The following is a 27,004-nucleotide window of genomic DNA, read 5'->3' on the forward strand; positions in this document are numbered from 1 at the left end:
ACAAGAAGAGCTGGGAATGGTCAGACTTTGCTGGAACCACTGTGTGCAGGTGATAAATCCCAGCAGAGAAACGTAACTCCTACCAAAACCCACACACAAACCAACCACAACCAACACCAAACCAGCTAAACAAAACACCCCACAAAGCACCCAGAAAGGATGGCTTGAGGTCATTCAGTCCCAAAGAAGGTGACCCCCCAAGTCAAAGACAGAACTAGTTTGTAGAGCACAGGAAACTTCAGCCCAGGCACAGACAGCCAAACAAGCCAGAAAGCCACAGCTGTCCTGAAGGCCAAACTAAAAAGGCCTTGTGGAAGCAGCCTGTGCTTGTCTGGTCAGTGCCAAGCACACAGCCAGCCCCTGCTAACACTGTTCAAGTTGCACCCCCGTGATGAGCAGCAGGCACGCAGGACCTGACACCAGAGATCCTAAGCACAAATGCTAAGCCCTAACCCTTCAGTTGACTTTCAAAGGTGAGCCACTGGGCCAACAGAACACCTCTGAAAAGCAGTCCTCCACCATGCCTCAATTTCACCCCCTGCAGCAAGGTAAGGCCAAGGAACTCGGCCTGCAGGCCCAAGCTGCTGCAGCAGCATCACATCTAAGGAAGCTCCCAGGGTGAGTGTCTGGGCTGAGTTCTAAGGTGGTGATAATTAGAGGTAAAGTCATGAAGACAGGGAGAGCTGCAAGCTTGCTGCTTCAGAGTCACAGCAGCACACCATTCAAGAGAGCAGCTGACAGTCAGGGGGCTTCCCACTCACCTCTGCAGACAGGTTCTCGTTCAGGAAGTGCTGCACCAGGTCATTCACCACCCTTGCTTTGATGTCCTGGTCGAAGCGGTCCCCGATGGCTGCCAGCTGGGCAGCGATGAGCCGGATGACCTCCTCATTGACCTCATGGTCAAACACTGCAACACAGCATGGCTCAGGCAGCAGGCAGACTAGGGCCAGTGCAGGTAAGCTGACCCAGCCCCAGCAACCTCCTGCCCACCCCCAGTCACAGTGCATTCATGACAGCTGTGTGCACTCAAATATCAGAAGCATTCAGCCTGAAGAGAGCCTCAGGATCACCAAGTCCAACCCAGAGCCCTACTCTGCAAGGGCCACCCCTAATCCATAGCCCCAAGCACCACAGCCAAAACACCTTGAAACACAGCCAGGCTTGGGGACTCCACCCCCTCAATGGGCAGCACATTCCAATCCCTGACCACTCTGCATGGGAAAAAAACCCCTCTTCCTAATGTGTAACCCTGCCCTGTGCAGCTTGAGGCTGTTGCCTCTTGTTCTAGTACTAATTGCCTGGGAGAAGAGACCAGCACCAACCTCTACCACAATGTCCTTTCAGGTAGTTATAGAGGTCTCCCCTCAGGCTCCTCTGTTTCACACTAACCATCCCCAGCTCCTTCAGTCACTCTCCAGCAGATTTCTTCTCCAGGCCCTTCCCAGCTTCCTTGCCCTGCTCTGCCCTGGCTCCAGCACCTCCACATCTCTCTTGTACTGAGGTGCCCAGAACTGGACACAGCCCTTGAGGTGTGGCCTCCCCAGAGCTGAGTCCCAGGGGACAATCCCCTCCCTGCTGTTGCTGGACACAGCATTGCTGATCCCAGCCAGGAGGCCTTTGGCTTTCTTGGCCAGCTGGGCACACTGCTGGCTCCTGTTCAGCCATTTGCCAATTAGAATCCCTGGGTCCCTTGCTGCTAGGCAGAGGCAGTGTCCAAGCAGGTGCCTTTATTTTGTATTTGAGGCCAAGTGAAGCCCCATCCTGACCAACATGCACTACAGAGGAGGGCATAACACCTCCAGCCAAAGCCTTTACATGACAGCTGGAGTCACCACCCTGCTGAGGGAGGGGAAGCGAGAGAGTGTGCATCACTTTCAAGTGGCTGCTGTCAGAACCTGCCTCTGAAGCACCATCTAAAACACAGCATCTCAGAGAACTGTAGCATGGTTTGGATTGGAAGGGATCTTGAAAGGTGAGCAGGGTCATCTTCAACTACAACAGGTAGCTCAGAGACCCATGCAACCTGACACTGAAGGCTTCCAAGGAGGAGGCATCTAACACCTCTGGGCAAGCTGTGCCAGCGTTCATTACCCTCACTGGAAACAGCAATTCCCTCTCTCTAGTCTGATCTACCCCTTTTAGTTTGAAACCATTACTCCTTGTCCTCTCTCCTCCTGGCAAAGGCTCCATTGCCAGCTGGGGCATGAGGCCTATGCAGGTTTGTAGGAGGGGACACTGCTCAGGTTGAGGTCAGTGTGCCAGCTAACACATCCTTGGCAGGAGACAAGAGCAGAGGACTACAGCAGCAGGACTGGCTCCAGAAACTGGCTGAGGAGCAGTTATGGTGACACCAGCTGGTACAGCAGGAAAGGTGATGCCAAGCTCCAGCACAAGAGTTGTTTCAAACTCTTAGCCCAAGTACTGCTGATGCCTGAGGAACACTGTGAAGCCCAGCTGCTTGATGTCCCACTCCCTGAGGACAGCTATCATCAGTAGCAGCTTTTGGCCCTCGTCTGACACGCTGCAGAACCCCCCCTGGGTGACAAGCGCTCTAGACCCCCACAGGGACAGCCAAGCATTAGATGCCTCATCCCAACCAACAGCTACACTGTGAAGTTTCTCAGGGGAGAAGCCATTGCTCCTCTGAAAGAGAGCAGCAGCAGAGGTGGGGCAAGGGGGGAGCAAAACCCCTGCAGGATGGAGGGGAGAGCACTCACCAGCCGCCCCGTTCTGCATGTGGCCGCTCCGGTTGCCATCGGTCTGCAGTTCCAGCTCCTCAGCCTCGTAGCAGATGCCTCTCAGGGCAGAAACCATCCCCTGGCTCTGCAGGCACTGCAGCTGCTCCTTGAACTTGCAGTCTGAGGATACCTCCAGGAAGGTGTAGAGCAGCACACACTCCATCTGGACAGATCCATTGATCTGAACATCAAGAAAACCACTGGTGAGCCCGTGCCTGGGAAAGGCCTCACTCAGGAGCTCTACACATCAGCTCTTTACCAACCCTGAACAGATTGCTCTGGCTTCCACTGGTGGAAGAGTCACCTCACCTTCTCCCCTCATTTGCAGCTGTGGCAGTGACAGAAGCTCTGACCATAGCACCTGATAGAATCATAAGGGTTGGGAAGAACCTCTGGAGATGATCCACACTGGTCCCCTGCTAGTGCAAGTATGGCTGTGTCAGGGTGCACAGCAATGCATCCAGGCAGGTATGAAGGTCTCCAGAGAAGGGGACTCCACCACCTCTCTGGGCAGCTTGTTCCAGTGCCCCACCACCCTCACAGCAAAGAAGTTTCTCCTTAAGTTCAAGTGGAGCCTCCTATGTTTTAATGTGTATTTGCTGACCCTTGCCCTATCACTGGGCACCACTAAGAAGAGCCAAACCCCAGCCCTGTGGCCTCCACCCCTTGGGTATTTATGTGCATTGACAGGATCCCCTCTCAGTCTTCTCTTTCCCAGGCTAAAGAGTCCCAGGTGTCTCAGCCTCTCCTTGAAAGAGAGGTGCTCCAGTCCCCTCATCATCCTCATGGCCCTCTCCTGGGCCACTCCCTCCAACAGTTCCTTGTCCCTCCCTTGAACTTGAGCCCAGAACTGGACACAATACTCCAGGTGTGGCCTCACCAGGGCAAAGTAGAGGGGGAGGTGAACATCCCTCAGCCTGCTGGCCACACTCTTTGTAATGCAGCCCAGATTACCATTGGCCTTCTTGGCCACAAGGACACATTGTCAGCTCATGGTGAACTTGTCCACCAGCACTCCCAGCTCCTCCTCAGAGCTGCTTTCCAGCAGGTCAGCTGCTAACCTGTGCTGGTGCCTGGGGTTACACCTCCCCAGGTGCAGGACTCTACACTTGCCCTTGTTGAACTTCAAGAGGTTCCCCTCTGGCCACCTCCCCAGCCTGTGCAGGTCTCACTGAGCTGCAGCACAGCCTGAGGGGGTGTCAGCCTCTCCTCCCAGCTTTGTGTCACCAGCAGTGGTGCTGAGAGCACTCTCTGTGCCTTCCCCCAGCTCACAGGTGGAGGTGTTGAACAAGCCTCTTCAGAAACAGAGGTGTCCTCAGCACAAGCCACCCACGTTGCCCCATCCTGCATTCAGAAAGGCACTCTGTGTGGGGGACTGGCCATCCCACTGCCTGTCCAGGAGGAAGCCAGCAGCTCCCCATCTCAGTGTGATCAGAGCACAGCAGGAGCAAGGTGGGAAACACAGATAGCAGCATAAGCCTGCAGAAAATCCTAAGGCTCACATTTCTTCCCCTTCTTTGAAAGGATCTAGACTAGACCCATCATAAACCTCTCCAGCAACCTGTGGAGAGCCAAGGAGCTGCTCACAGGCAGTGACTGAGCTGCAGGTCACTGGTGTCTGCTGTCATCTACACCCAGCACATTCACCCCAGGGAACAGGGACCTGCTGCCTCTGCAGCCACTCCCCCTGCTGCCTTCAGGCAAGGGGGCAGAGGGCACACATCAGTTGGGCTGAGCTGGGCCATCAGGCAGGCACACTGCTGTGAGAGGGTCTCCATTTAAGGAACAAGACAGAGCTCCTTAACCCCTGTTCTCAAAGGAGTTAAACACTCCCCTCAGGGCTGGACAGAGCTGGGAAGTTTAACTGGGAATGCAGAGTAGATAGCACAGTGCCCAGCAGCTGAAACACACAAATCCATAACCCACACTACACACCAAGAGAAACCTTCCCCCCAGACATGCCTCAACACTCCACCTCCATGCCTTCCTCCATTAGGCCCAAACTGCAGAGGAGAAACTACCCAGGCCACTCAAGGCTGTAGAGTCCCAACCCCATCCCCCCATGCCAGAGAAGAGTTCCTGCCTCCCCAGGAAGAGAGTAGAGAGACAGAGCCAGCCATACAGCCAGCTTACAAAGAGGCAGCAGGATTATGGGGTGGGGTAACAGTTCTACACTTCCTGGCCCATCCCTGGTCCTTCTGGAAGACTTCTCTGTGGCTCTTAAAGGCATCCAGCTTCCAACCATAACAGAGAGAGAGGTCCTGCTGGAACATGGAGCCTCAAAACCAGCTAGGGCCTCTGTAGCAAACTACTAGACTGTCCAACAGTTGTAGCTGAGCAGCTTGTGGAGCAGGAGGTGATGCAAGCACAGAAAGAAAATCCTCCCTCTGGTGTGCCCTGTCTTCCTAGGAGAAAATGCTCTGGCATACAGTTGCAGCCAGGGAGAAGAACCAAGGCTGAAGCAGAATGGTTTGTTTTGCCCAGTGCACAGCCAGGCTGAAGCTGCTCACTGAACAGGAGCTGCAGGTACCTCTGGGGAGTGGCCCCTTGCAAGGCCACCTTTATCTACACATCAGGAACACTTACAAGACCCAAAGTGGCCAGGCAACAGCAGCAAAACTGGGGCAAAAGCAGTAATGAAGGGCAGAGAAAAGGAAAGTCAAAGACAGCAACAAGGAAACTCCAGCAACAGGAACAAAATGCAAGCAAGGCAGTCAGGAACAACAGAAGGCAAATCCTCCAGGATCTGGGCATGGGTGCTTACAGGCAGCAGTGAAGCTCACCCAGGGACCCAAACTCACTGGGGCACCAGTGCTTAACCCCTTGAACAACCCATAGGACTAGTCTGGGGAAGTTGTTCTCCCCCTCTGCTCTGCCCTGCTGAGACCACACCTGGAGTGCTGTGTCCAGTTCTGGGCTCCCCAGTTCAAGAGAGACAGAGAGCTGCTGGAGAGAGTCCAAGAGAGAGCCATGAGGATGCTTAGGGGACTTGAGCATCTCCCCTGTGAAGAGAGACTGAGAGCCCTGGGGCTGTTTGGTCTGGAGAAGAGAAGGCTGAGAGGGGATCTGATCAATGCCTATCAATAGCTGAGGGCTGGGGGGCAAGGGGAGGTGGGCAAGCTCTTTTTAGTGGTGCACAGCAATAAGCCAAGGACCAATGGATACAAACTTGAAGAAAGAAGGTTTCAGCTCAACATGAGGAGGAACTTCTTTGGTGTGAGGGTGGCAGAGCCCTGGAGCAGGCTGCCCAGAGAGGTTGTGGAGTCTCCTTCTCTGGAGCCTTTCCAACCCCCCCTGGATGCATTCCTGTGCAGACTGCCCTGGGTGATGCTGCTCTGGCAGGGGGCTTGGACTGGATGATCTCTGGAGGTTCCTTCCAACCTCTACTGTTCTGTGATTCTTCAGGTTTATGTGCAAAAGGCTGGTGGAAGGGCAGAGCCAAGAGGGCTGTAACTGCCCCCTGGCACTATGGGGTGAGGAGGGTGAGAGACCATTTCAACAGGAGTTGCTGTGCTCAATATTGCACAAACCAATGCAGCACACTGCTGACAGTGGTGTCTGTTACTGTGTTCATTTCAGGAGCTCTCAGCTTCACCAATAAACACAGTAAACCCAAACCAACAGCTGCATCTCCAGCCTGCATTTGAAGGGGAAGGGTCACACTGTGAGGTGATGAGGAAGCAGCATGCAAATGAAGTGGTTCCATCCATGTGTCTGTGCTCAGAGCAGTGCCAGGGCCCCTGCAGGAGCTCTGGGGCAGGAGCTCTAGGACATGAAGCAGCACTTTTGGAAGGTTTATCCCCTTTGAGGTGTCTCAGAGTAAGTGCACAAGGGAACCAATGGCTTCAGTCATGCTGGCATCTAACCTGCTCCATGACAGCTTCAGAGACAGAGCAGCTCTTATGATCCTCTGCTTCAGACCAGAGTTCTTGCACTGCAAAAGAAGGAAAAGGGTGAAAGGTAAGGGAACTCCCCACAACCCACATCCTGCAGCACTGCTCATGGCTCTGGCCATACCTCTTGTAGATAATAATGCACATCTGTGCTTCTGGAGAAGGCTGCCCATCACATGCTGCAGTGACACAAAAGGGCAGGGACAACACAAGTGTCCCAGCAAGAATGGCCCTGTTCATGTGAGTGAGGGGCATGACACTCCTCCCTGCCACAGCCCATGCAAGAGAGTGGAGCAGCACAGCCTCCAAAGGGGGCTCTGAAACCAAGAGGTGATGCTGGAGGAGAGAGGAGTGCCAGAGGCTGGAAGGGAAAGCAGGAATTCCTTTGTGCTAGGCACCTAAATGAGAGCAGGTGAGCTGCCTGGGTCTGTGTGCACAGCACCATGGCTTGGGTCACAACACCCAGCTGAGGCACTTCAAATGCATCTTCCCCTGCCTCCCACACAGACACCCAGCTGTATGCTGAGGTTTGTTTCAGTGCTTTCCTAACAAATGCTGGACAGAGAGGTTGGACAAAGTGCCAAAGGCCTCTAGTGACATGAGCACAAGTCCACTAAACCTCCAGGGGAGCCTGCTAGGGAGAAGGGGGGAAAAAAAGGACCCAGGCCACAAGCTCCTCTGCTCCCACAGTACATGCTCAGGGCTGACAGGCCTCAGCCTGTCTTGTAGCTGGGCAATGTCCAAGGGAAGAGAAGGAGGAGGCAGACAACATCATGCAGAGGGTGGCCTCCCTTACCCACTAAGAAGGGGGAGCTGGTAGGAACAGAGTACCCCTCCTGATCCAGCCAGGCATGGCTGATGGGTGGGTCAGACCAGCAGCTCAAGCAGCCGCCTCTGGTACAGGAAGCCCCAGAGCAAGACAGGTGTGAGAAGAGCACAGCCAGTGCCAAAGAGCACAAAACTACCTGGCAAATGCCCAGGCAGGGAAGAGAGGAACCCCCCTTGGGAACCTTCAATGTGCTGCCTCGAGGGATGCACCAGTCCCACAGCTGCACACTGAAGTCTGTTGTGCAAGCTGGCCCCAACACTCCTGAGCAGGGCCTCCTGACCAGGAGCTCTTGTTCTTCCTTTCAATGCCACACCAGACTCACAGCTGCCTGGAACACAGGCTCAGCCCCTGCTGCTCTGCATTTCCCTCTGTTGCATTCAAATCCCTTTTACTGCTACTCACCTCTGCCTGAAAGTGTGTAGCCCCCTCTCTGCTCCCACAGGGCTGGAGAGGCTCCAAAGCAGCTCAAAGGGACACCTGCCTGGGCTGGACTTTTCTGGAAGAGAGAAAGACACCAATTCAGGCTGCAGAACTTCAGCTAAGACCCCCAAGAGGAAAGCAGGGATGGAGCAGTACGTCTGTGGCAGGACAGCTCCTCAGGGGCTGCCCAGATCAGCAAGGTTTCTGGAGGCTGGCAGAGCCTCAGCCTGCACTTGGTTTGTTGTTAATAGGTGAGAATTACCACCTGCACAAAGCCATTCCCTCCAAACCAAAGGCATTCCTCTCACAACAGCAAGCAGTGGATAGCCTCTGGTAATGAGCCCTGCTGTTAAACACCACTTCCCAACCCATCAGGGTTTAGGCCACCAGCCCCAGGCAGCATGAGCTGCTGCCCACATCTCTTTTGCCTTGAAACCCCAGTTTGTCACAGCAGCCTTCTTGGCCTCTCCCAGCTCAGCTCTCCCCACTCAGCTCCAGCCTATGCCAAAAGCTTGGTGCAGGACCACAGCAGTACCCCACAGCTGGGCAGACTCAGCCATGCTGGGTAATTTGGGCTGGCAAGAGCCTTCATGACTTCATAGCTGACTTCACAAGTACAGGCTGAACAAGTCTGCCCATCAGCCAAGGTGCAAGAAGCTGCACCACCTTCTGCTCCCCAGGCAGTAGTGGAGTCCCCCAGGGATCAGTGCTGGGCCCCATCCTCTTTAACATCTTTATTGATGATCTGGATGAGGGCATTGAGTCCATCATCAGTAAATTTGCTGATGACACCAAGCTGGGGGCAGGAGTTGATCTGCTGGAGGGTAGAGAGGCTCTGCAGAGGGACCTCGACAGGCTGGACAGATGGGCAGAGTCCAAGGGCAGGAGATTGAACACATCCAAGTGCCAGGTTCTGCACATTGGCCACAGCAACCCCATGCAGTGCTACAGGCTGGGGTCAGAATGGCTGAGAGCAGCCAGGCAGAGAGGGACCTGGGGGTGCTGGTTGATGGTAGGCTGAACATGAGCCTGCAGTGTGCCCAGGTGGCCAAGAGGGCCAATGGCATCCTGGCCTGCATCAGGAACAGTGTGGCCAGCAGGAGCAGGGAGGTCATTCTGCCCCTGTACACTGCACTGGTTAGGCCACACCTTGAGTCCTGTGTCCAGTTCTGGGCCCCTCAGTTTAGGAAGGAGGTTGACTTGCTGGAAGGTGTCCAGAGAAGGGCAACAAAGTTGGTGAGGGGCTTGGAACACAGCCCTGTGAGGAGAGGCTGAGGGAGCTGGGGTTGCTCAGCCTGGAGAAGAGGAAACTCATTGCTGTCTACAACTCCCTGAAGGGAGGTTGTAGCCAGGCAGAGGTTGGTCTCTTCTCCCAGGCAGCCAGCACCAGAACAAGAGGACACAGTCTCAGGCTGCACCAGGGGAGGCTCAGGCTGGAGGTCAGGAGGAAGTTTTACACAGAGAGAGTGATTGCCCATTGGAATGGGCTGCCTGGGGAGGTGGTGGAGTCACCATCACTGGAGGTGTTCAGGAGGAGACTTGATGGGGTGCTTGGTGCCATGGGTTAGTTGATTAGGTGGTGTTGGGTGATAGGTTGGACACGATGATCTTCCAACCTGGTCTATTCTATTCTATTCTGTTCCCCCAGTGCAGAGGGGCAGGCAAGTGCAGCACAGCTCTGGCAGAGTGTGATGAGATTCAAAGCCACTCCAGCTGCAAGCTGCACACCAGTGGTCAGATGTGCTGAGGAGAGCAGCTGGGTAGCACCAAAGGCAGTTCTCACTTACCAAAGCTCCCCCACCCACACTCTGCTAGCATGAGCTAAGTTTTCCCCTCAATGGTAAGAATTCCAGTGGCTTTCTGGAGGGCAAGCTGATCACAGCCAGGTGGTGATAAACTAAACAAACAAGATCCTGTAGAGTGATCAACATCACCTTTCCTACAGCAAGAGAAGCCAAGAAAAGTCCTTGGGTGGTTGGCCACCTGCCACACCTTTCCCAGGAGAGCTCAGAATCTGGCTTCCAAGCAGACTCCCTGCACTTTCTGTCATGCTATGGCACAGCTTGGGTCAGCCCAAAGGCTCATGGAAGAGGCAGCCCAGCAGAAATGCACTCTGTGTTCCCACTGCCTGCTTTAAAGGAGGTAGCACAGACCACTCCATGCTGGGAGGGACGAGAGGCACACTTCCCCACTGCCAAAGCAGACAGCACCAGCCAGCCAGAAAGGCCCTGATCCATTCTGGGCATGGCCACACAGCCTGGCTTAGAAAGGCAGAGCACAGCAGCTTGGCACAAGGCCCTGCAAGTGCATTTCCCACACCAGTGACTAGAAGTTGGAAGGGGAGCTTGAGCCTGGCTGCCTGTGCATGCTCATCACATCAGCTCCTGCAAAGGTGCAGGAGTCTCCTCCCTCTCTGCGCTGACCTGCTGAGACCACACCTGGAGTGCTGTGTCCAGTCTGGGGCTCCCCAGTTCAAGAGAGACAGAGACCTGCTGGAGAGAGTCCAAGGGAGAGCCAGGAGGATGCTTAGGGGACTTGAGCATCTCCCCTGTGAAGAGAGACTGAGAGCCCTGGGGATGTTTAGTGTGGAGAAGAGAAGGCTGAGAGGGGATCTGATCAATGCCTATCAATAGCTGAGGGGTGGAGGGCAAAGGGAGGTGGGCACAGCAATAAGACAAGGAACAACAGGTTCAAGCTTGAACAGAGAAGGTTTCAGCTCAACATGAGGAGAAACTTCCTTGGTGTGAGGGTGCCAGAGCCCTGGAGCAGGCTGCCCAGAGAGGCTGTGGAGTCTCCTTCTCTGGAGCCTTTCCAAACCCCCCTGGGTGATGCTGCTCTGGCAGGGGGGTTGGACTTCATCTCTGGGGGTCCTTTCCAGCCTCTGCTGTACTGTGAAATGCTGTGCTTTGAAAGCACTTCTGCTCTCTAACAGCCAGAAGCTTGTATGCTGGTGTGGTGGGCTGAAAGTTCCCCCCAGCACTGGATTTGGCAGAGCAGCTCAGCTGGCAGCAGATGCAAGCTCTACTCACAAGCAACACCACAATCTGCAGTGCACTGCAAGGGGCATGTACAGAATCTCCAGGAGGTACAGCATTCACAGGGATTCACAACTGATAAACAGCACCAGGACCCTCCTGGCCAAAGAGCAGGGGGGCTCATAGCTTCTCCCTCCCTGCCCCCTGTACACAGAAGGGACAAGAGGAAAGAGCAGGGAAGTTGTTGTTAACAGCAGTCACAACCAAAGCAATGCAGTCAAGGTCAGTGCAGCCAGGACAGGCATCAGCCAGAGCTGGAGAGGTGAAAAGAGAGAGGCTGTGTTCATTGCTAGCCTCTGTCTGTTGCCTTTCCCATGGCTGGTTCAGAACTGTCATTATGCTGCTTGGGACACCCAAGAGCCATTCATTCACATTCTATCACTTGCTGTTCAGGAGCTGTGGAAAACTCTGAGGTGCAGCCTCAGCCCACCAGAGGAGGCTATGGCAGAGCAGCCCTCCCTGCGTGCTGGGGCTGCACAGAGACCCTGGTGCAGGGGCAGCACTCAGCAGCCCCTGCCCTGCCAGCTACCTGGCCTCAGAGCCTCCAGGGATGAGGCTGCCACCACCTCCCTGGGCAACCTGTGCCAGGCTCTCACCACCCTCCTGGGGAACAACTTCTTCCTCACATCCAATCTGAATCTCCCCATTTCTAGTTTTGTTCCATCCCCCCCAGTCCTATCTCTCCCTGACTGAGTCCCTCCCCAGCTTTCTTCTAGCCCCCTGCAGATACTGGAAGGCCACAATTAGGTCTCCTCAGAGCCTTCTCTTCTCCAGCCTGCACAACCCCAACTCTCTCAGTCTGTCTCCATAGCAGAGCAGCTCCAGCCCTCTGCTCATCCTCCTGGCCCTTCTCTGGACACCTTCCAGCACCTCCAGATCCTGCCTGGAACACAGGCTCCAGAACTGGCCCCAGAGCTCCAGCTGTGGTCTCAGCAGAGCAGAGGGGCAGACTCCCCTCCCTGCCCTGCTGGCCACACTTCTCTTGCTGCAGCCCAGGCTCTGCTTGGCTCTCTGGGCTGCAAGTGCTCACTGCTGGCTCCTGTTGAGCTTCTCCTCCCCCAGCACCCCCAAGTCTCTCTCCTCAGGGCTGCTCTCCAGCCAGTCCCTGCCCAGCCTGGATTTGTGCCTGGGATTGCCTCGACCCAGCTGCAGGACCCTGCCCTTGGTCTTGTTGAACCTCATGAGGTTGGCTTGTGCCCACCTCTCCAGCCTGTCAGGTACCTCTGGATGGATCCCTTCCCTCCAACACATCAGCTGCACCACACAGCTTGGTGTCATCAGCAAACCTGCTGAGGGTGCACTCAATGCCCCCTGCTGCACCCAGAGATGTCAATGAGTGTGCAGAGGGAGGAGACCCACAACACATGGGGGCTCTTCCCTTCCCCTGAGGGGATTATCTCAGCTCTGTGTAACGCAAGGGCACTCTCCAGGGCAAATCCACAAAACCAGACATCCCTAAGGGATAAAAAAATATATCAGTCAGTCCCCCAGCAGACCATCACAGCTGCAGGTTTGTCCTCTCCTGCACATGAGCACAGGTAAGACAAAATGAATCACGACAAAGAAAGCCTCCCCCACCCCCCAAAGGGCTTATGTGGTACAAAGTTCAGAGCAGGAGGCTTGAAGATGGTGATTTCATGAACTGGATTTGCTGCATCAAGAGAAAAATCACCACCCAGGCAGTGAGAATCCTTGAGGGGCTCCAGCCCTCAGCTAATAAAGTTCTGCTGGGGTGGCCAAAAGCACACCAGGGAAAAGCACTTCTCTCTCTGCCACCACAGTACAGGGCCAGCTGGGGTTGGTTCAGTTAACTGGCAATTACCTCCAGTCACTGCAAGGGGCTCCAGCAGCCACAGAGCTCTCCTCAGCACTCCCATGGCTTAATGGAGTCTCTAAAAGGCCTCTCAAGAGCAAGCCCCAGGCAGCCAAATGGAATCACTCTGATGCCACAAAGGTTTTAACCAATAAGACTTGGGACTTTGGGGTTCAGATAAAGAACTTCTCAGGATCTCAGGTAGTGATAGGACTAGGGGGAATGGAATGAAGCTGGAGGTGGGGAGATTCAGGCTGGAGGTGAGGAGGAAGTTCTTCCCCATGAGAGTGGTGAAGCCCTGGAATGGGTTGTGCAGGGAGGTGGTTGGGGCCCTGTCCCTGGAGGTGTTTGAGCCCAGGCTGGATGAGGCTCTGGGCAGCCTGATGTAGTGTGGGGTGTCCCTGCCCATGGCAGGGGGGTTGGAACTAGATGATCCTTGTGGTCCCTTCCAACCCTGACTGATACTATGGTGGGTGCCAAAAGTTACCTCAGACTGGGTGAGAAGCAGCTTCAGGTGGGGCCTGAGAAGAGCTGGAGATAAAGGCTACAAACACCACCTGCAGCTAGACTCAGGGCACAACCAGATCCCTTGCTAAGGCTCCTTGAGAGCTGCTGGAAGCCTTGGAATGAATGTGGTGCAGTAGGAGTGGTAAGGATGGGAATGCCAGTTTGAACAGCCAGCTCCTCTTCACACTTCCAGTGAACCCAGGCAGCTGAACTCCCTGTGCTAACAGCTGCCTGTGAGAAAGCACTGGGTGCCTGGAAGCACTCAGCAGGGCACATTACAAACAGCTTTTTCTGAGCACCTCTTTCCAGCTCAGGAAGCCAAAAGCAGGTAAGGAGTATTTGAAATACAAATGCAGGACCCTTCAGTCAGCCCTGAAGAGCCAACACGGGGCCTGTGCACCCCAGCTCAGTGCTGCTGGTGGATGCCATCCCCGGGGGGGGTCACTGGGGAGGTGCTCATTGAACACAGCCAGCAGAGCACATCCAGCAGCTGCCTGTCGTGTGGAATGCCAGGCCTCACCCACCCCCACACCTGCCAGTTGCACCAGGCAGAAGTCTTTGGATGCTTGCCCCAGGGCACCCATCACTCCTCAGATGGGGCTGAGTATCTCCTGAGGGACACTACCCACTGCTTTCCTCCAGCTTTCCTCCTCCAGGCCTGCTGTGCCAGCTTTCTGCCCCTGAGGCCCAAGTTGTAGTAGTCCTGTAAGGAGCTCACCAAAGCATCTGTCCCCAGCTGAGGTCACCCATGAATCACAGACTCACAGAATGCTCTGGGCTGGAAGGGACCTCCAAAGCTCAGCCAGTCCAACCCCCTCTGCAGTCAGCAGGGACAGCCCCAACTAGATCAGGCTGCCCAGAGCCCTGCCCAGCCTCACCTTCAGTATCTCCAGGGATGGGGCCACACACATCTCCCTGGGTGACCTGTTCCAGTGTCCCACCACCCTCATGGTGCAGAACCTGTTCCTAACATCCAATCTAAACCTGCTCTGCTCTAGTTTGAGGCCATTGAGGGGCAGTGGCAACAACAGAGGCAACAGCAGGCAGGGCCTGATTGTGACTGCAGGCACTGCAAGATTGCAGGGGCCCCCCGGGGGGGGAGAGGCAGCACTGACCAGAACTGTGCCAGAGAGAGACCAAACTAGGCCCTCCCTGCCACACCATTATCACTTCTTATGTGCTTCAAGAGCAAACACTGCAAGCACATTTTGTCCTCCCAGGTGGGAAGCTACACATGGAACAGTACAGTTGCAAAGCACGCAAAGCTCTGTCTGCCCTAAAATCAGTGTGGGGTTCTGCTGCATCTCCAAGCACTGCAAGCACAGCAGCAGCAGCTCCCAGCATGGCAGCAACCTTACAACTGTCAGGGTTGGAACGGACCTCAAGGCTCAGCCAGTTCCAACCCCCCTGCCATGCCCAGGGACACCTCACACTACAGTAGGTTGCTCACAGCCACCTCCAGCCTGGCTGCCAACACCTCCAGGGATGAGGCTTCCACCACCTCCCTGGGCAACCTGTGCCAGTCTCTCACCACCCTCATGGGCAACAACTTCTTCCTGACATCAAATCTGAATCTACCCAGTTCTAGTTTTGCTCCATCCCCCCCAGTCCTATCACTCCCTGACACCCTCAAAAGTCCCTCCCCAGCTCTCTTGAACCCCCCTTCAGATACTGGAAGGCCACAATTAGGTCTCCTCGGTGCCTTCTCTTCTCCAGCCTGCACAACCCCAACTCCCTCAGTCTGTCCTCATAGCAGAGCAGCTCCAGCCCTCTGCTCATCCTCCTGGCCCTTCTCTGGACACCTTCCAGCACCTCCAGACCCTTCCTGGCACAGAGGCTCCAGAGCTGGACACAGAGCTCCAGGTGGAATCAGCACTACTGCATGGTTACCTGTTAGGGGGCATTCTCAACAGCTCTTAATGCTGCCATAAACAGGAGTAGGTGCCAGAGTACCTACAGCAACAGTGCTAAGCCCCCACACAAATCAGCTTTCCTCCTCTCTTCACACTTTGGTTACACCTTGGAGACAGAAAGAATCCACCCTGTGAATGCCTCTGCTCAGAACCCCTCTCCCTCAAGTCCTTCACCTCCCCTCACAGCTCAGCCTGGGAGCTGCTGTTCTCAGCTGTCTCAGGCACTGTCTGGGTTTGGAAGGTGCTCTTTGCAGCAGCAAAGCCTCCTGCCTGGGAGTCCTTTAACAACCTGTCTGGCTTGTGGCCCATGGCTCATACAAACACCTGGGCAGCCACCACCAAGCAATGGACCTGCTGTGTCAAGATACTCCTCTTCACCTCACACTGGAGCCTTCAAAGCAGAAGCTGCAGTAAAATGTCAGCCATGGAAGAGACCCTCCAACTTGTGCACTGCTTCCTCTGCCTGGCAGCTCAAAGACAGCTTCCTTTCTGGCAGTCAGGGTGACATCATGATGGGAGGAAACCCAATGTGCCCATCTGTCCCTTCCTAGAGCTGGTGGCTCTTACCTGTCTGGCAGGCAAACATTTCATTGCTGAGCTGCAGAGCTCTTTTCACAGGTAAGGAGCCTGAGGCACCTGGCATGGCCTGGCATGGGTGCTTCCTGCATTACTGTGCGAGCACAACTGGCTGCCAGCAGAAAGCTTTTGTCTTAAAAGGGAGGTGGTGCCAAACCAGCTCTGCTTCTGCCACTGCCTGGTTCCTCTTTTGGAGGTGTCCTTCATTACTGCCTCTGCTTGGGGCAGTGCCATGTCTGAGATGCTGAAGTTGTGGCCATGAGGAAAACATTTCTGAGAGCAGCAGAATCAGGACTGCACATCCTGAAAGCCAGAAACCCTACTGGCAAGGAGTTCTCCATTCAAGTGTTCACCACAGAGCTGCAAGGATGTTCCACATGGGCAGCTTCTCCTTTTTAACACATGTCTGGGCCCCTCAGTTTAACAAGGGCATTGAGACACTTGAAGGTGTCCAGAGAAGGGCAATGAGGCTGGGGAGAGGCCTTGAGCACAGCCCTGTGAGGAGAGGCTGAGGGAGCTGGGGTTGCTTAGCCTGGAGAAGGGGAGGCTCAGGGGAGACCTTCTTGATGTCTACAACTACCTGAAGGGAGGTTGTAGCCAGGAGGGGGTTGGTCTCTTCTCCCAGGCAACCAGCACCAGAACAAGAGGACACAGTCTCAAGCTGTGCCAGGGGAGGTTTAGCCTGGAGGTGAGGAGAAAGTTCTTCCCAGAAAGAGTAATTGGGATGTGCTGCCCAGGGAGGTGGGTGGTGGAGTCCCCATCCCTGGAGGTGTTCAAGAGGGGATTGGATGTGGCACTTGGAGCCATGGTTTAGTTGTCAGGAGGTGTTAGGCATTAGGTCACAGGTTGGACTTGATGATCTCTGAGGTCTTTTCCAACCTGGTTGATTGCCTATGTTTGGTAAGCCAGAACCACCCCATGTCACTGCCTTCCTGAAAGCCTGCCACAGGCACCAGTGCCTTCCAGAACCTGCACTGCTGGAAAGCAAGGAGGAGAAACAGTGCTGCAGATTGAGATGTTCCTTATTTGAAGGCCTTCTAAGCTTCACCAGACTGCTGTCTGTAGCACTCTCAAGCTCACCTCATGCAGCCTGCAGTCACCAGGGGAAGCCCCCTCCCTCTGCCACACCTGACTTCCAGCCCATAAACCCAACAGGAACTGAACAGCCCAGCCACCAGCAGATACCAGGGATTCTCCTCATGTTTCTCTAGCTATGGAAGAAGTCTGCCTACTGCCATGGCAGCTCCAGACTGTGCAAGGTCAGAGAACAGAAGGGAGTGCAGCCAGCTGCCCTGCAGACCAGTGCTGAGATGATGGGTGGCATGGGCAGCAGGATGCAGGGCACCAGCAGCAAGGGTGCAGGACACCAAGCTTTGTGGTGCTGTCAGCACACCAGAGGGACAGGATGGCATCCAGAGGGACCTGGACAAGCGAGACAGGTGGGCACAAGCCAACCTCATGAGGTTCAACAAGACCAAGGGCAGGGTCCTGCATCTGGGTCAAGGCAATCCCAGGCACAAATCCAGGCTGGGCAGGGACTGGCTGGAAAGCAGCCCTGAGGAGAGAGACTTGGGGGTACTGGGGGAGGAGAAGCTCAACATGAGCTCTCAGTGTGCACTTGCAGCCTGCAAAGCCAATCAGCTCCTGGGCTGCATCAGGAGAAGTGTGGCCAGCAGGGCAAGGGAGGTGATCCTCCCCCTCTGCTCAGCCCTGCTGAGACCCCACCTGGAGTACTGCCTCCAGCTCTGGAGCCCCTATTGCAAGAGGGATGTGGAGGTGCTGGAAGGTGTCCAGAGAAGGGCCAGGAGGATGAGCAGAGGGCTGGAGCACCTCTCCTATGAGGACAGACTGAAGGAGTTGGGGCTGTTCAGTCTGGAGAAGAGAAGGCTCTGAGGAGACCTCATTGTGGCCTTCCAGTATCTGAAGGGGGCTACAGGAAGGCTGGGGAGGGACTGCTCAGGATCTAAGGTAGTGACAGGACTAGGGGGAATGGAATGAAGCTGGAGGTGGGGAGATTCAGGCTGGAGGTGAGGAGGAAGTTCTTCCCCATGAGAGTGGTGAAGCCCTGGAATGGGTTGTCCAGGGAGGTGGTTGGGGCCCTGTCCCTGGAGGTGTTTAAGGCCAGGCTGGATGAGGCTCTGGCCAGCCTGATCTAGTGTGGGGTGTCCCTGCCCATGGCAGGGGGGTTGGAACTGGATGATCCTTGTGGTCCCTTCCAACCCTGACTGATACTATGAAAGACACCCAAGTTCCTCACCACCCTTTATTTTCATCTGGCTTAAAACGCTCTGCTGCCCAGCAGCCTTGCAGCACATCAGTGAGGGGGAACATGAACCATGTTACTTATTCCCTGAAGAAAGCAGTAGGCAGGAACTCTGCCTTCCTGTGTTCTCTGTGCTAGAGCAGTGATGGAGGCAGCAGTGACACTGCCCAGTGCTCTTCAGAAGACAGCCTACAGTTACAGGTGGGCTCAAACTGAGTCAGCAGAAAGCCTTCAGCTCAAGCTGCCCAAATCCCAGAGCTGGGATTTCTAACTAGAGCTGGACCCAAGTGCAATTTGTACATCTCCTTGTGTTGGGCCTATCAATACCTAAAATGAAGGAGAGAGATCTGGATCTTGGCTGCCACAGTGCAGGTTGGGTTTTGAATCGGGGACTGAGCTTAGCTTTCCCTCTCTGGTGTTAAGCTAAGTACCTCAAGTCATGTAAGCCTGCCCCGAGTTTCACCTCCTCCTAAGGGTTAAAATACACATGTCAGGTCCTTAAGAAAAGCAGGAGGAAGCAGAGTAAGCCCCAATGGGCAAGGCAGTATCCCCCTCACAAAACTGATAGCCTTTACAAGTTCAGCTTCATCATTCACAACTCCTCTACACCAGGCCTGCAGCTGCAGGAGAAGCCTGCAGCAGCATCACAGAGCCTTCAAGCTCTCCTTAACTGTGTGACTCCTGGAAATGGCTGGAGAACAGGAAAGACAAGAATCACAGCTCCAGTCCTTTGACATTCTAAAGGAAGGACAAAGAAGTTAAGTGGCAGGCACTGGAACAAACTCCAGCCCCTGAGGGTGATGTGCAAGTGAGTGTCGCCCCTGGCAGAGACATCCAAGACTTGCTTCCAGGTTTAGGAGATGCCCTTGCTGGGGCACTGGTACTGGGCCCTTGCATTCTGCCATGCTCTCACCTTTGAGCAGCAAGGAAGTGCTCAGGCCCCGCAGCAGAGAGGGCAATCTCTTATCACTTGGCAACAGTGCCAAGGCAGATGCAGACGCCACTTGGACAAGCCCTGACAAGAGCTGCCAACCCAAAGATCCCAGGCTGCAGTAACTGCCATGGCACCCTGAGGACAAGGGTATCCTCCTGCTTTTGCTTGTGACACACAAGACACCATTAACAGCTGCCAGCACAGGCACAGGTCACCCCTCAAGATCATATTGCAACTTAGCTACATGCCACAGCTGATGCCAACAGGAATGCAAGTCTCTCTCTCCTCTGTCTAGTGAGCAAGTGAGGTTAGCAAAGCAGGAAATCCATCAGAACGACTTCTTTCTAGTTAGAGAAAGGGCCAGCTGGATGGACACATGAGGCCACTGCCAGCAGCACTCTCTGCAGTGAATTACCTTCCATCTGACTAGACAAAGACTCCTCTTCCAGATTCAGAAGTGCCAGGAATGTCTGCACTGCCTTCTGACCAAAACACCCCCCAAAACACCACCACCACCACACAAACCCCACAGCCAACCACAACCAAACCAACCCAACCCACAAACCCAACCAACCCACCCAAAGCAAACCCTGCAGCTGTAAATCTGCTCACAGTATTTAAGTTTAAATATGGGATCAGGGTGGGCCACTTCAGAAGGAAGTGTCCAAGGAACAACATGTAGGTGAACCTGATCAAAGCTCCCTGCTTAGTCAGAACAGGTGTGCTGGGCCAGCAGCCAGGATGGCACTCACAGAGCTATGAAGCAACAGCTCAGTTCCACAGGACAATTCAGAATCCACCACAGTCCATCCACAGAACGTTAAGAGCCAACCCCCCTGCCAGAGCAGATCACACAGAACACTCAAAACCTGCCTGGATGTATCTCCAGAGAGGGAGACTTCACAGCCCCCCTGGGCAGCCTGTGCCAGGGTTCTCTCACCCTCACAGGGGAAAAAGTGTTTCCTCCTGTTTCCATGGAACTTCCTCTGCCTCAGTTTCCACCACTGCCTCTTGTGCTGGCATTGGGCATCCCCCAGCAGAGCCTGGCTCCAGCCTCTGGGCACTCACCCTGCACAGCTTTATCAACATGAGTGAGGTCACCCTCAGGCTCCTCCTCTCCAAGCTACAGAGCCCTCAGCTCCCTCAGGCTCTCCTCATCAGATGTTCCACTCCCTGAATCATTTGTGGCTCTGTGTTGGACTCTTTCAAGCAGTTCCCCGAGATCCTTCTTGGAGTGAAGGGCCCAGAGCTGGACACAATATTCTAGATGCAGCCTCACCAGGGCAAATGAGGGGAGTGGGGAGGAGAACCTCTCTCGACCTACATAGCACAGCCCTTCTAATCCACCCCAGAATGGCATGGTCCTTCTTGGCCACAGGAGCACATTTCAAGAGGAACTTTACAGCTAGTGCTCCCCAGAAGTTTTCATGGAGCCAGTTCACCTCATCAGAGTCAGAAGACTCACTACCACGAAAAGACTTAAAACATTCAAGGGGAAGGGCTCCCAAGGCAAATCTTCACAGCAGCATGCTTATCAGCTCTGAAAGCATATATAACCCTGCCTCACTATTTGAGAGCTTCCCCAACACATTAAATGGACTTCCCTCCTGCTAAACATCGAATGTATCACAGCTGTAAGCACCTCTTAAGTTCCTCACTTAAACAATCACGGACCAGTACAGACAATCCCAAAGGCAATCCCCAGAAGGAAAACCTGACAGTGGTGCTTTGATTACACTGAACACACTGGCTCCTCGGGAAGTCTCCCCCACAGTGCTGCACTGCAGCCTCTTGTTCCCATCACAGTAACTAAACTGATGAAGACAGCTGAAAAAAAATCACCCCAAAGGAAGTCTTTAAGAGGGGAGCCCAGACTTCAAGCACCTCAAAGAAGAAGCTGTGCATCAAATCAGGCAACCAAACCCCACATTAACTCAAAAGAGCATTCACAGCCCTGATCAAAGCCTTCTGACAGCAGCACCTCGTAAGCGTTGTGAGCATAAAGAGCATCACCTCTTCTGAACACCTTTAGCACAATTATAGGCAGCTACAAAAACACTATCTGTCAAAGAGAGGCAGCAGGAACCGTTTGGGAATTCACAGTGAACCTGCAGAGCAGCTGCCTCCAGGAGCATGCATTTCCTACTGCTGAGGCAAACCTAGGCAGCTACACCCGATGCCTCAGCATGCTGCATCGATCTTCCACTCCACACTGCTGCAGGCCCTAAAACACAGTGAAGAAGTGTCAGCTGCGCTAGGAGAAAACACATGACTCTGCAGGAAACAATGCAAACTATTTCGCTTTCAGTTTCAGCTTAAGAAGAAACACAGATTCGTGTAGAATGCCAGGAACTGAATACAAAACCAAAGCACAGCAACTGGCTGACCCAAGCAGATTTGGTTTGTATGGCTCTTAGTCTAGTAACAAGGACACCCCAAGTACCAGGAGTTAAAGTGACCAAAGAAAGTATTTTCTCCTCTTTTAAGGCCGGCAGAGAAATACTCCAGGACATTACAAAGGCACAGGCACTGCCCACTTACAACAAGCCACAGCAAGAGCACACTAGGGACTGGCCAAAGGTCAGGTTTCACCAGGAAATACAGCAGGTTTGCAGCCATTCAACAACAACTCAGCATGCATGTGTGCAACCTTGACAGGAGGTGTAGAATAAACCAAACCAGGTTGAAAGAGACCTTCAAGATCATCAAGTCCAACCCACCTAAACAGCTAACCCATGGCACCAAGCACCACATCAAGTCTCCTCCTGAACACCTCCAGTGATGGTGACTCCACCATCTCCCCAGGCAGCCCATTCCAATGGGCAATCACTCTCTCTGTGTAAAACTTCCTCCTGACCTCCAGCCTGAACCTCCCCTGGCGCAGCCTGAGACTGTGTCCTCTTGTTCTGGTACTGGCTGCCTGGGAGAAGACACCAACCCCTGCCTGTCTACAATCTCCCTACAGGTAGTTGCAGAGAGCAATAAGGTCTCCCCTGAGTCTCCTCTTCTCCAGGCTAAGCAATCCCAGCTCCCTCAGCCTCTCCTCACAGGGCTGTGCTCCAGACCCCTCACCAACTTTGTTGCCCTTCTCTGGACACCTTCCAGCAAGTCAACCTCCTTCCTAAACTGAGGAGCCCAGAACTGGACACAGGACTCAAGGTGTGGCCTAACCAGTGCAGTGTACAGGGGCAGAATGACCTCCCTGCTCCTGCTGGCCACACTCTTCCTGATGCAGGCCAGGATGCCATTGGCCCTCTTGGCTGCCTGGGCACACTGCAGGCTCATGTTCAGCCTACCATCAACCAGCACCCCCAGGTCCCTCTCTGCCTGGCTGCTCTCAGCCACTCTGACCCCAGCCTGTAGCTCTGCATGGGGTTGTTGTGGCCAATGTGCAGAACCTGGCACTTGGATGTGTTCAGTCTCCTGCCCTTGGCCTCTGCCCACCTGTCCAGCCTGTCCAGGTCCCTCTGCAGAGCCTCCAGACCCTCCAGCAGATCAACTCCTGCCCCCAGCTTGGTGTCATCTGCAGATTTACTGCTGATGGACTCAATGCCCTCATCCAGATCATCAATAAAGATGTTAAAGAGCACAGGTCCCAGCACTGATCCTTGGGGCACACCACTAGTGCCTGGCTGCCAGCTGGATGTGGCACCATTCACCACCATTCTCTGGGCTCAGCCTCCAGCCAGTTCCTAACCCATCGCAGTGTGCTCCCGTCCAAGGCAGGGGCTGACAGCTTGGCCAGGAGTTTGCTATGGGGGATGGTGTCAAAGGCTTTGCTGAAGTCCAGGCAGACCACATCCACAGCCTGCCCCACATCCACCAGGCAGTCACCTGGGCGTAGAAGGAGATCAGGTTGGTCAGGCAGGACCTGCCCTTCCTAAATCCATGCTGGCTGGGCCTGATCCCTTGGCCATCCTGTAAGTGCTGTGTGATTGCACTCAGGATGACCTGTTCCATGATCTTGCCTGGCACTGAGGTCAGGCTGACAGGCCTAGAATTCCCTGGCTCATGCAACCGGCCCTTCTTGTGGATGGGCACACAGAGCCCAATCCCCTTGCTCATACCTTCAGTGAAGCTGAATAAAACATCTGACACTTGAAAGGAAAGCAGTTAGCTAAATACTGGGCTGGGAGTTCCAAGCCACATTGACACTGTGATCTCTTGTGAGAAAGAGCAACACGCTGAGGATATAGTGAAGTGCACAACCTTTCCCTCACATTGACCAGCAAGGACAGGCCCACCTCAGTCAGGAAGCACACTACCACCTCCATGCAGTGCCATGTTGGTGCAAAGAGAGAGGAAAACCAGCAGGCTGAATCCAGAACAATGCCCAAGGCAGTGTTAGCACTGGTCTAGGCTGTGGGGCTACTGAAGGGGAGGAGACTGCAGGATTCTCAGAGCAGAGAAGACATCAACAAACCACTATGCTCTTATCCAGATAGAAGGAAATGTCTAGCACACAGCACTGGCATTACCTCCCCTGGTCACCTCCCACTATAGATGAGGCAACAACAGGATGTCAGGACATGGTTCGCTACAGACATCTGACACAAGAAGACAACCACAGAAGCTGAACAGAATGCTTTCAAAGCTAGAGAATGAGATGGCCTGCCCCATGTGACTCATACTGTTTATCTTTACCCAGCCCTTTCCCTACTCTTCTTCTCTGGGCCAGGTTTAAAACCAACACAAAACACGCACACTTGTTGAATCTCTGAGAAGGGACAAACCAACCCCTCCAGCCCCAGGATAAGCTGTCTGAAAACAACAGACCCGAAGCAGAAGTTCTGCACCTTTGCCCAAGCTCAGCTCCCTAATGAGAAATGCTTACATGTACTTGGATTTGCACAGCACACAGATACAGAGAGGATTCCAGCACCAAAAGCTTTGTAATCTAACAGACAAAAAGCCACTACGTGCTAAGGAAGAACCAGAGGGAGGCACTCTGCCAAGGAATGCCATGTTTGCTGGTAAACTGATATCAATGGAATCTGCTCATCTGCACTCAGTCCCCTTCAGGAGACAAAAACTGTAGGCCAGGCTGATTCCCCTTCCTGCTACTGCTTGCTAGTGGCCACAGGAGCTTCTTCATGAAGGTGCCAACACCTCCCAGCTGCTGCTCCACGCTCCTGCCCGCAGTCTTTGCATGGAGCATATAAACCTGCTGATAGCTGGAATGTCCCTACTTCCCCTTTCAATGGCACATACGAGAAGTGATCACTTCTAAGCACCAGGCCACTCCAGCAAGGACTCCAAGGGTGGCAGTCAATAGATTTATGTGTCTGTCTGCTTCCAGATTAAACACTGTCGTCTCATTACAGAGAAAAACACTGTTTGATCTGCCAGCTCCTCAGACTCCAGCTGAGCATGGATGATTCTTGTCATCCTGTTACACAGGAACAGCACAATACACGGAAACAACGTGGCACGACTGACCCCAGGTGAAGGCACTCAGTGAGCACACACCAGCCTGCAGGTTTGCACAGTGGTGTCGGTGAGACAGATCTGAACTCGCCCTCTCAGCTGCACTAGCGGCAGCTGGCCTAACCTGGCTGTAAGACCCTGCACAGGAGCCCAACAAAACCACCTCACCAAAAACCACTTTGCTCTTCGGTTTGGTTTAGTTTTCTTCACTGAATTCAGCAGATGTCACCAAATGCAACCATGAAGCAGCCCCATAAGAAAGGCCATTTTCCACACCAACCTTCCTCAGCACAGATGCAGCACTCTGCATGCACAGTGAAGGGCTTTTGGCTGGTCCCCTAGGCCCTGCAGTCACTGATGATGATGGACAAGAAAGCTAAAGAAAACAGGAAGAGGCAGGCAGCAGAAATTCAAGCACAAAACCAACCTGTTAGAATCCTTCTTTTTAATACAGTGAACCCCCCCCGATGGTTTCTGTGCACCAAGAGCACAGGGGAGATCACAAGGAGGAGGTGTTGCAAGGATTTACACTGAAGAAGACCTTAAGCAGTGTAAAGAAGTTACCACAGAGAGGGGGGAAAAAAAGGCACACAAATAACCACCCTTCTTTTTCTTTTTAAGATGTTATACTTCCAAAGGAACAACAGAGTTTCAGTCTGATTAGTGACACCACGTTCAAACAGAACACCAGGCTTCCCCTCAAGGCCTCTACAAAAAGTCCTTAACTGAAAAACCCCAACAATAATCACCCAAACCTTTAGAAACAATTTCATGTTGGGGATCCACCTTGCTCCATCAAGCATTTCACCCACTCTGAAAAGACAGCAAAACAAATATCCTACAAGATTGTGGCCCAGATACCTCCAAAAACATCAAGTGCCAGCTTCTGAAAGCAGCATATCTGGATTGAGACTTCAGCGATTTAAACAACTCTGAGACCCCATCCCTCACTCTCTGTAGTTACAGCTCCAAAACATCACACTTGGAAAGACAAGAACCTCCCCAACGCCACTAGTTTCAGAGCCACTGTCACTACAGGATGCAGAGAGCATCACCTGGCCATCACACATTAGAGAAACACCTTGCTGAGGAACCTGCTCGCTCAGTTCCTTCCACCTTGGCATCCTGCCCGGCTTCCTGCGCCAGCCCTCGGTCGCTCTGAATCTGAACACTGTCACTGGGTCACAGGAACGCGAGTGCTGCCCACACGAAACACACAGGCAGCCGGAGCCCTCAGCACCACAGTAGGGGACCACAGACACCTACAGCTCAGTGGAAGGTAAGGAGGCTGCACTCCCCCCAGGCTTTTTCCTTTTTGCACACATAGACTCACAGAATGGGCTGGGTTGGAAGGGACCTCCAAAGCTCAGCCAGCCCAACCCCCTCTGCAGTCAAAAGGGACATCCTCGACTACATCAGGTTGCCCAGAGCCCTGTCGACCCTCACCTCGAATATCTTCAGGGATAGGGCTCCAACCACCTCCCTGGGCAGCTTATTCGTTTCAGCACCCCCTTAGCATCCCATCTGCTACACCTGTATCAGGCACCAGACTTTCCTACAAACTAGAGCACTAGCATTCAAAATCCTTTCCTGCCTTGCTTGCTTGCTCTAGCTGCCACTCCTACATCCCTCCGCCGCTGGAAAGACGAGGCAAGCATGGGTCCCCCGGGAGTCGCGGCTACAAGATTAACTCCTCACGCTCCCCCAGCCAACGAACGCCCCTCCGCTCCGACAACTCTCGCCACAGACGCAGGGCGAGATGCTGGACTTCACAAGGCAGAATAAGAGCAAAGAGAACTTTGTTACGGTTGGTGAGATACCCCCTTGAGCAGAAGGAAAAGCGGGCTGCCCCAGACTGGGGCAAGGGGGTACGGAGCGCCTGGATGGCGGCAGGGGGAAGCAACAGAGCGGCCCGAGCGCACAGCAGAGCTCGATCGCAAGGCAGGCGACAGCGGCGTGGCCCCGGGAGCGGGACGGCGAGCGGCGCCGCACACGGCGCGCAGAGAGCGACCGAGGGGTGGCGAGGGCAGGAAGTGAAAAAACAAAATAACCCAGCCGCTGAGGAGCCAGGGCGGATTCGACGGGAAACCCAGCCACTGCAGAGAGACCCCAGAGTTTCTAGCACCCCTCAGAGACAGCAGAAGACCCTGGCAGCCCTCCTCTGCGCCACAACCGGTGGACCCAAGGGTGGCGAGAAGCAAGCGGTAAGTCGGGCCCGGAGGTGGGGGGCGGGGGTGCGCACGCCGAGCCGCTGGCGGCGCCAGCCGCGGGCTTGCCCCTCCGCGACGGGCCTGACACCCGCCCGGACCTCCGCTACCCCCGGCGCCTCCGGCCCGGCCGAGGGCCGCACCACAGCCACATCTCGGCGGGATCACGAGCCGCCCGCACCGCCAGGGCACACCGCAACGCTCCCGCCCCCAACTTCCCACCTTGCCTGTCCCTAAGCCTGAGCAGAGCGACGATAACTACCGTGGCGCCCGTTCCTTCCTTCCCCCGCGAACAGCGACAGCAGCAGCCCTATAGAGCCCTCCCCGAAACACCGCGTCCGCGCCGTACCGCTGCTAACGCCAGAGAAGCGCGGGAAGGCCAAACTCACGGTGCGGGAGCAGGGTGCGGTAGCGCAGCGGTGGCGGCAGTGCAGCCCCGCCCCTCCTCC

At 54.5% G+C, this 27,004-nt stretch overlaps 1 protein-coding gene across 4 annotated transcripts in view; it reads right to left on the reverse strand.

Moving 5' to 3' along the window:
- Positions 1-27,004, reverse strand: part of BID (BH3 interacting domain death agonist) — a 29,807-nt gene extending 2,803 nt beyond the window's left edge. The window contains exons 1-5 of one of the 4 annotated variants that reach the window (XM_068141845.1): positions 26,905-27,004; positions 7,863-7,956; positions 6,605-6,672; positions 2,718-2,919; positions 762-907 (exon numbers count right to left, since the gene is read on the reverse strand). In XM_068141845.1, the coding sequence (XP_067997946.1) occupies positions 762-907; positions 2,718-2,919; positions 6,605-6,613 (357 nt within the window). In that variant the 5' untranslated portion in view covers positions 6,614-6,672; positions 7,863-7,956; positions 26,905-27,004. The other 3 variants (XM_068141848.1, XM_068141846.1, XM_068141847.1) reach the window with 3 other exon arrangements.

This window comes from Melanerpes formicivorus, unplaced genomic scaffold, assembly GCF_026170545.1.
Source record: "Melanerpes formicivorus ecotype bairdi unplaced genomic scaffold, bMelFor1.0.p_v2 SCAF_8, whole genome shotgun sequence".
NCBI lineage: Eukaryota > Metazoa > Chordata > Aves > Piciformes > Picidae > Melanerpes > Melanerpes formicivorus.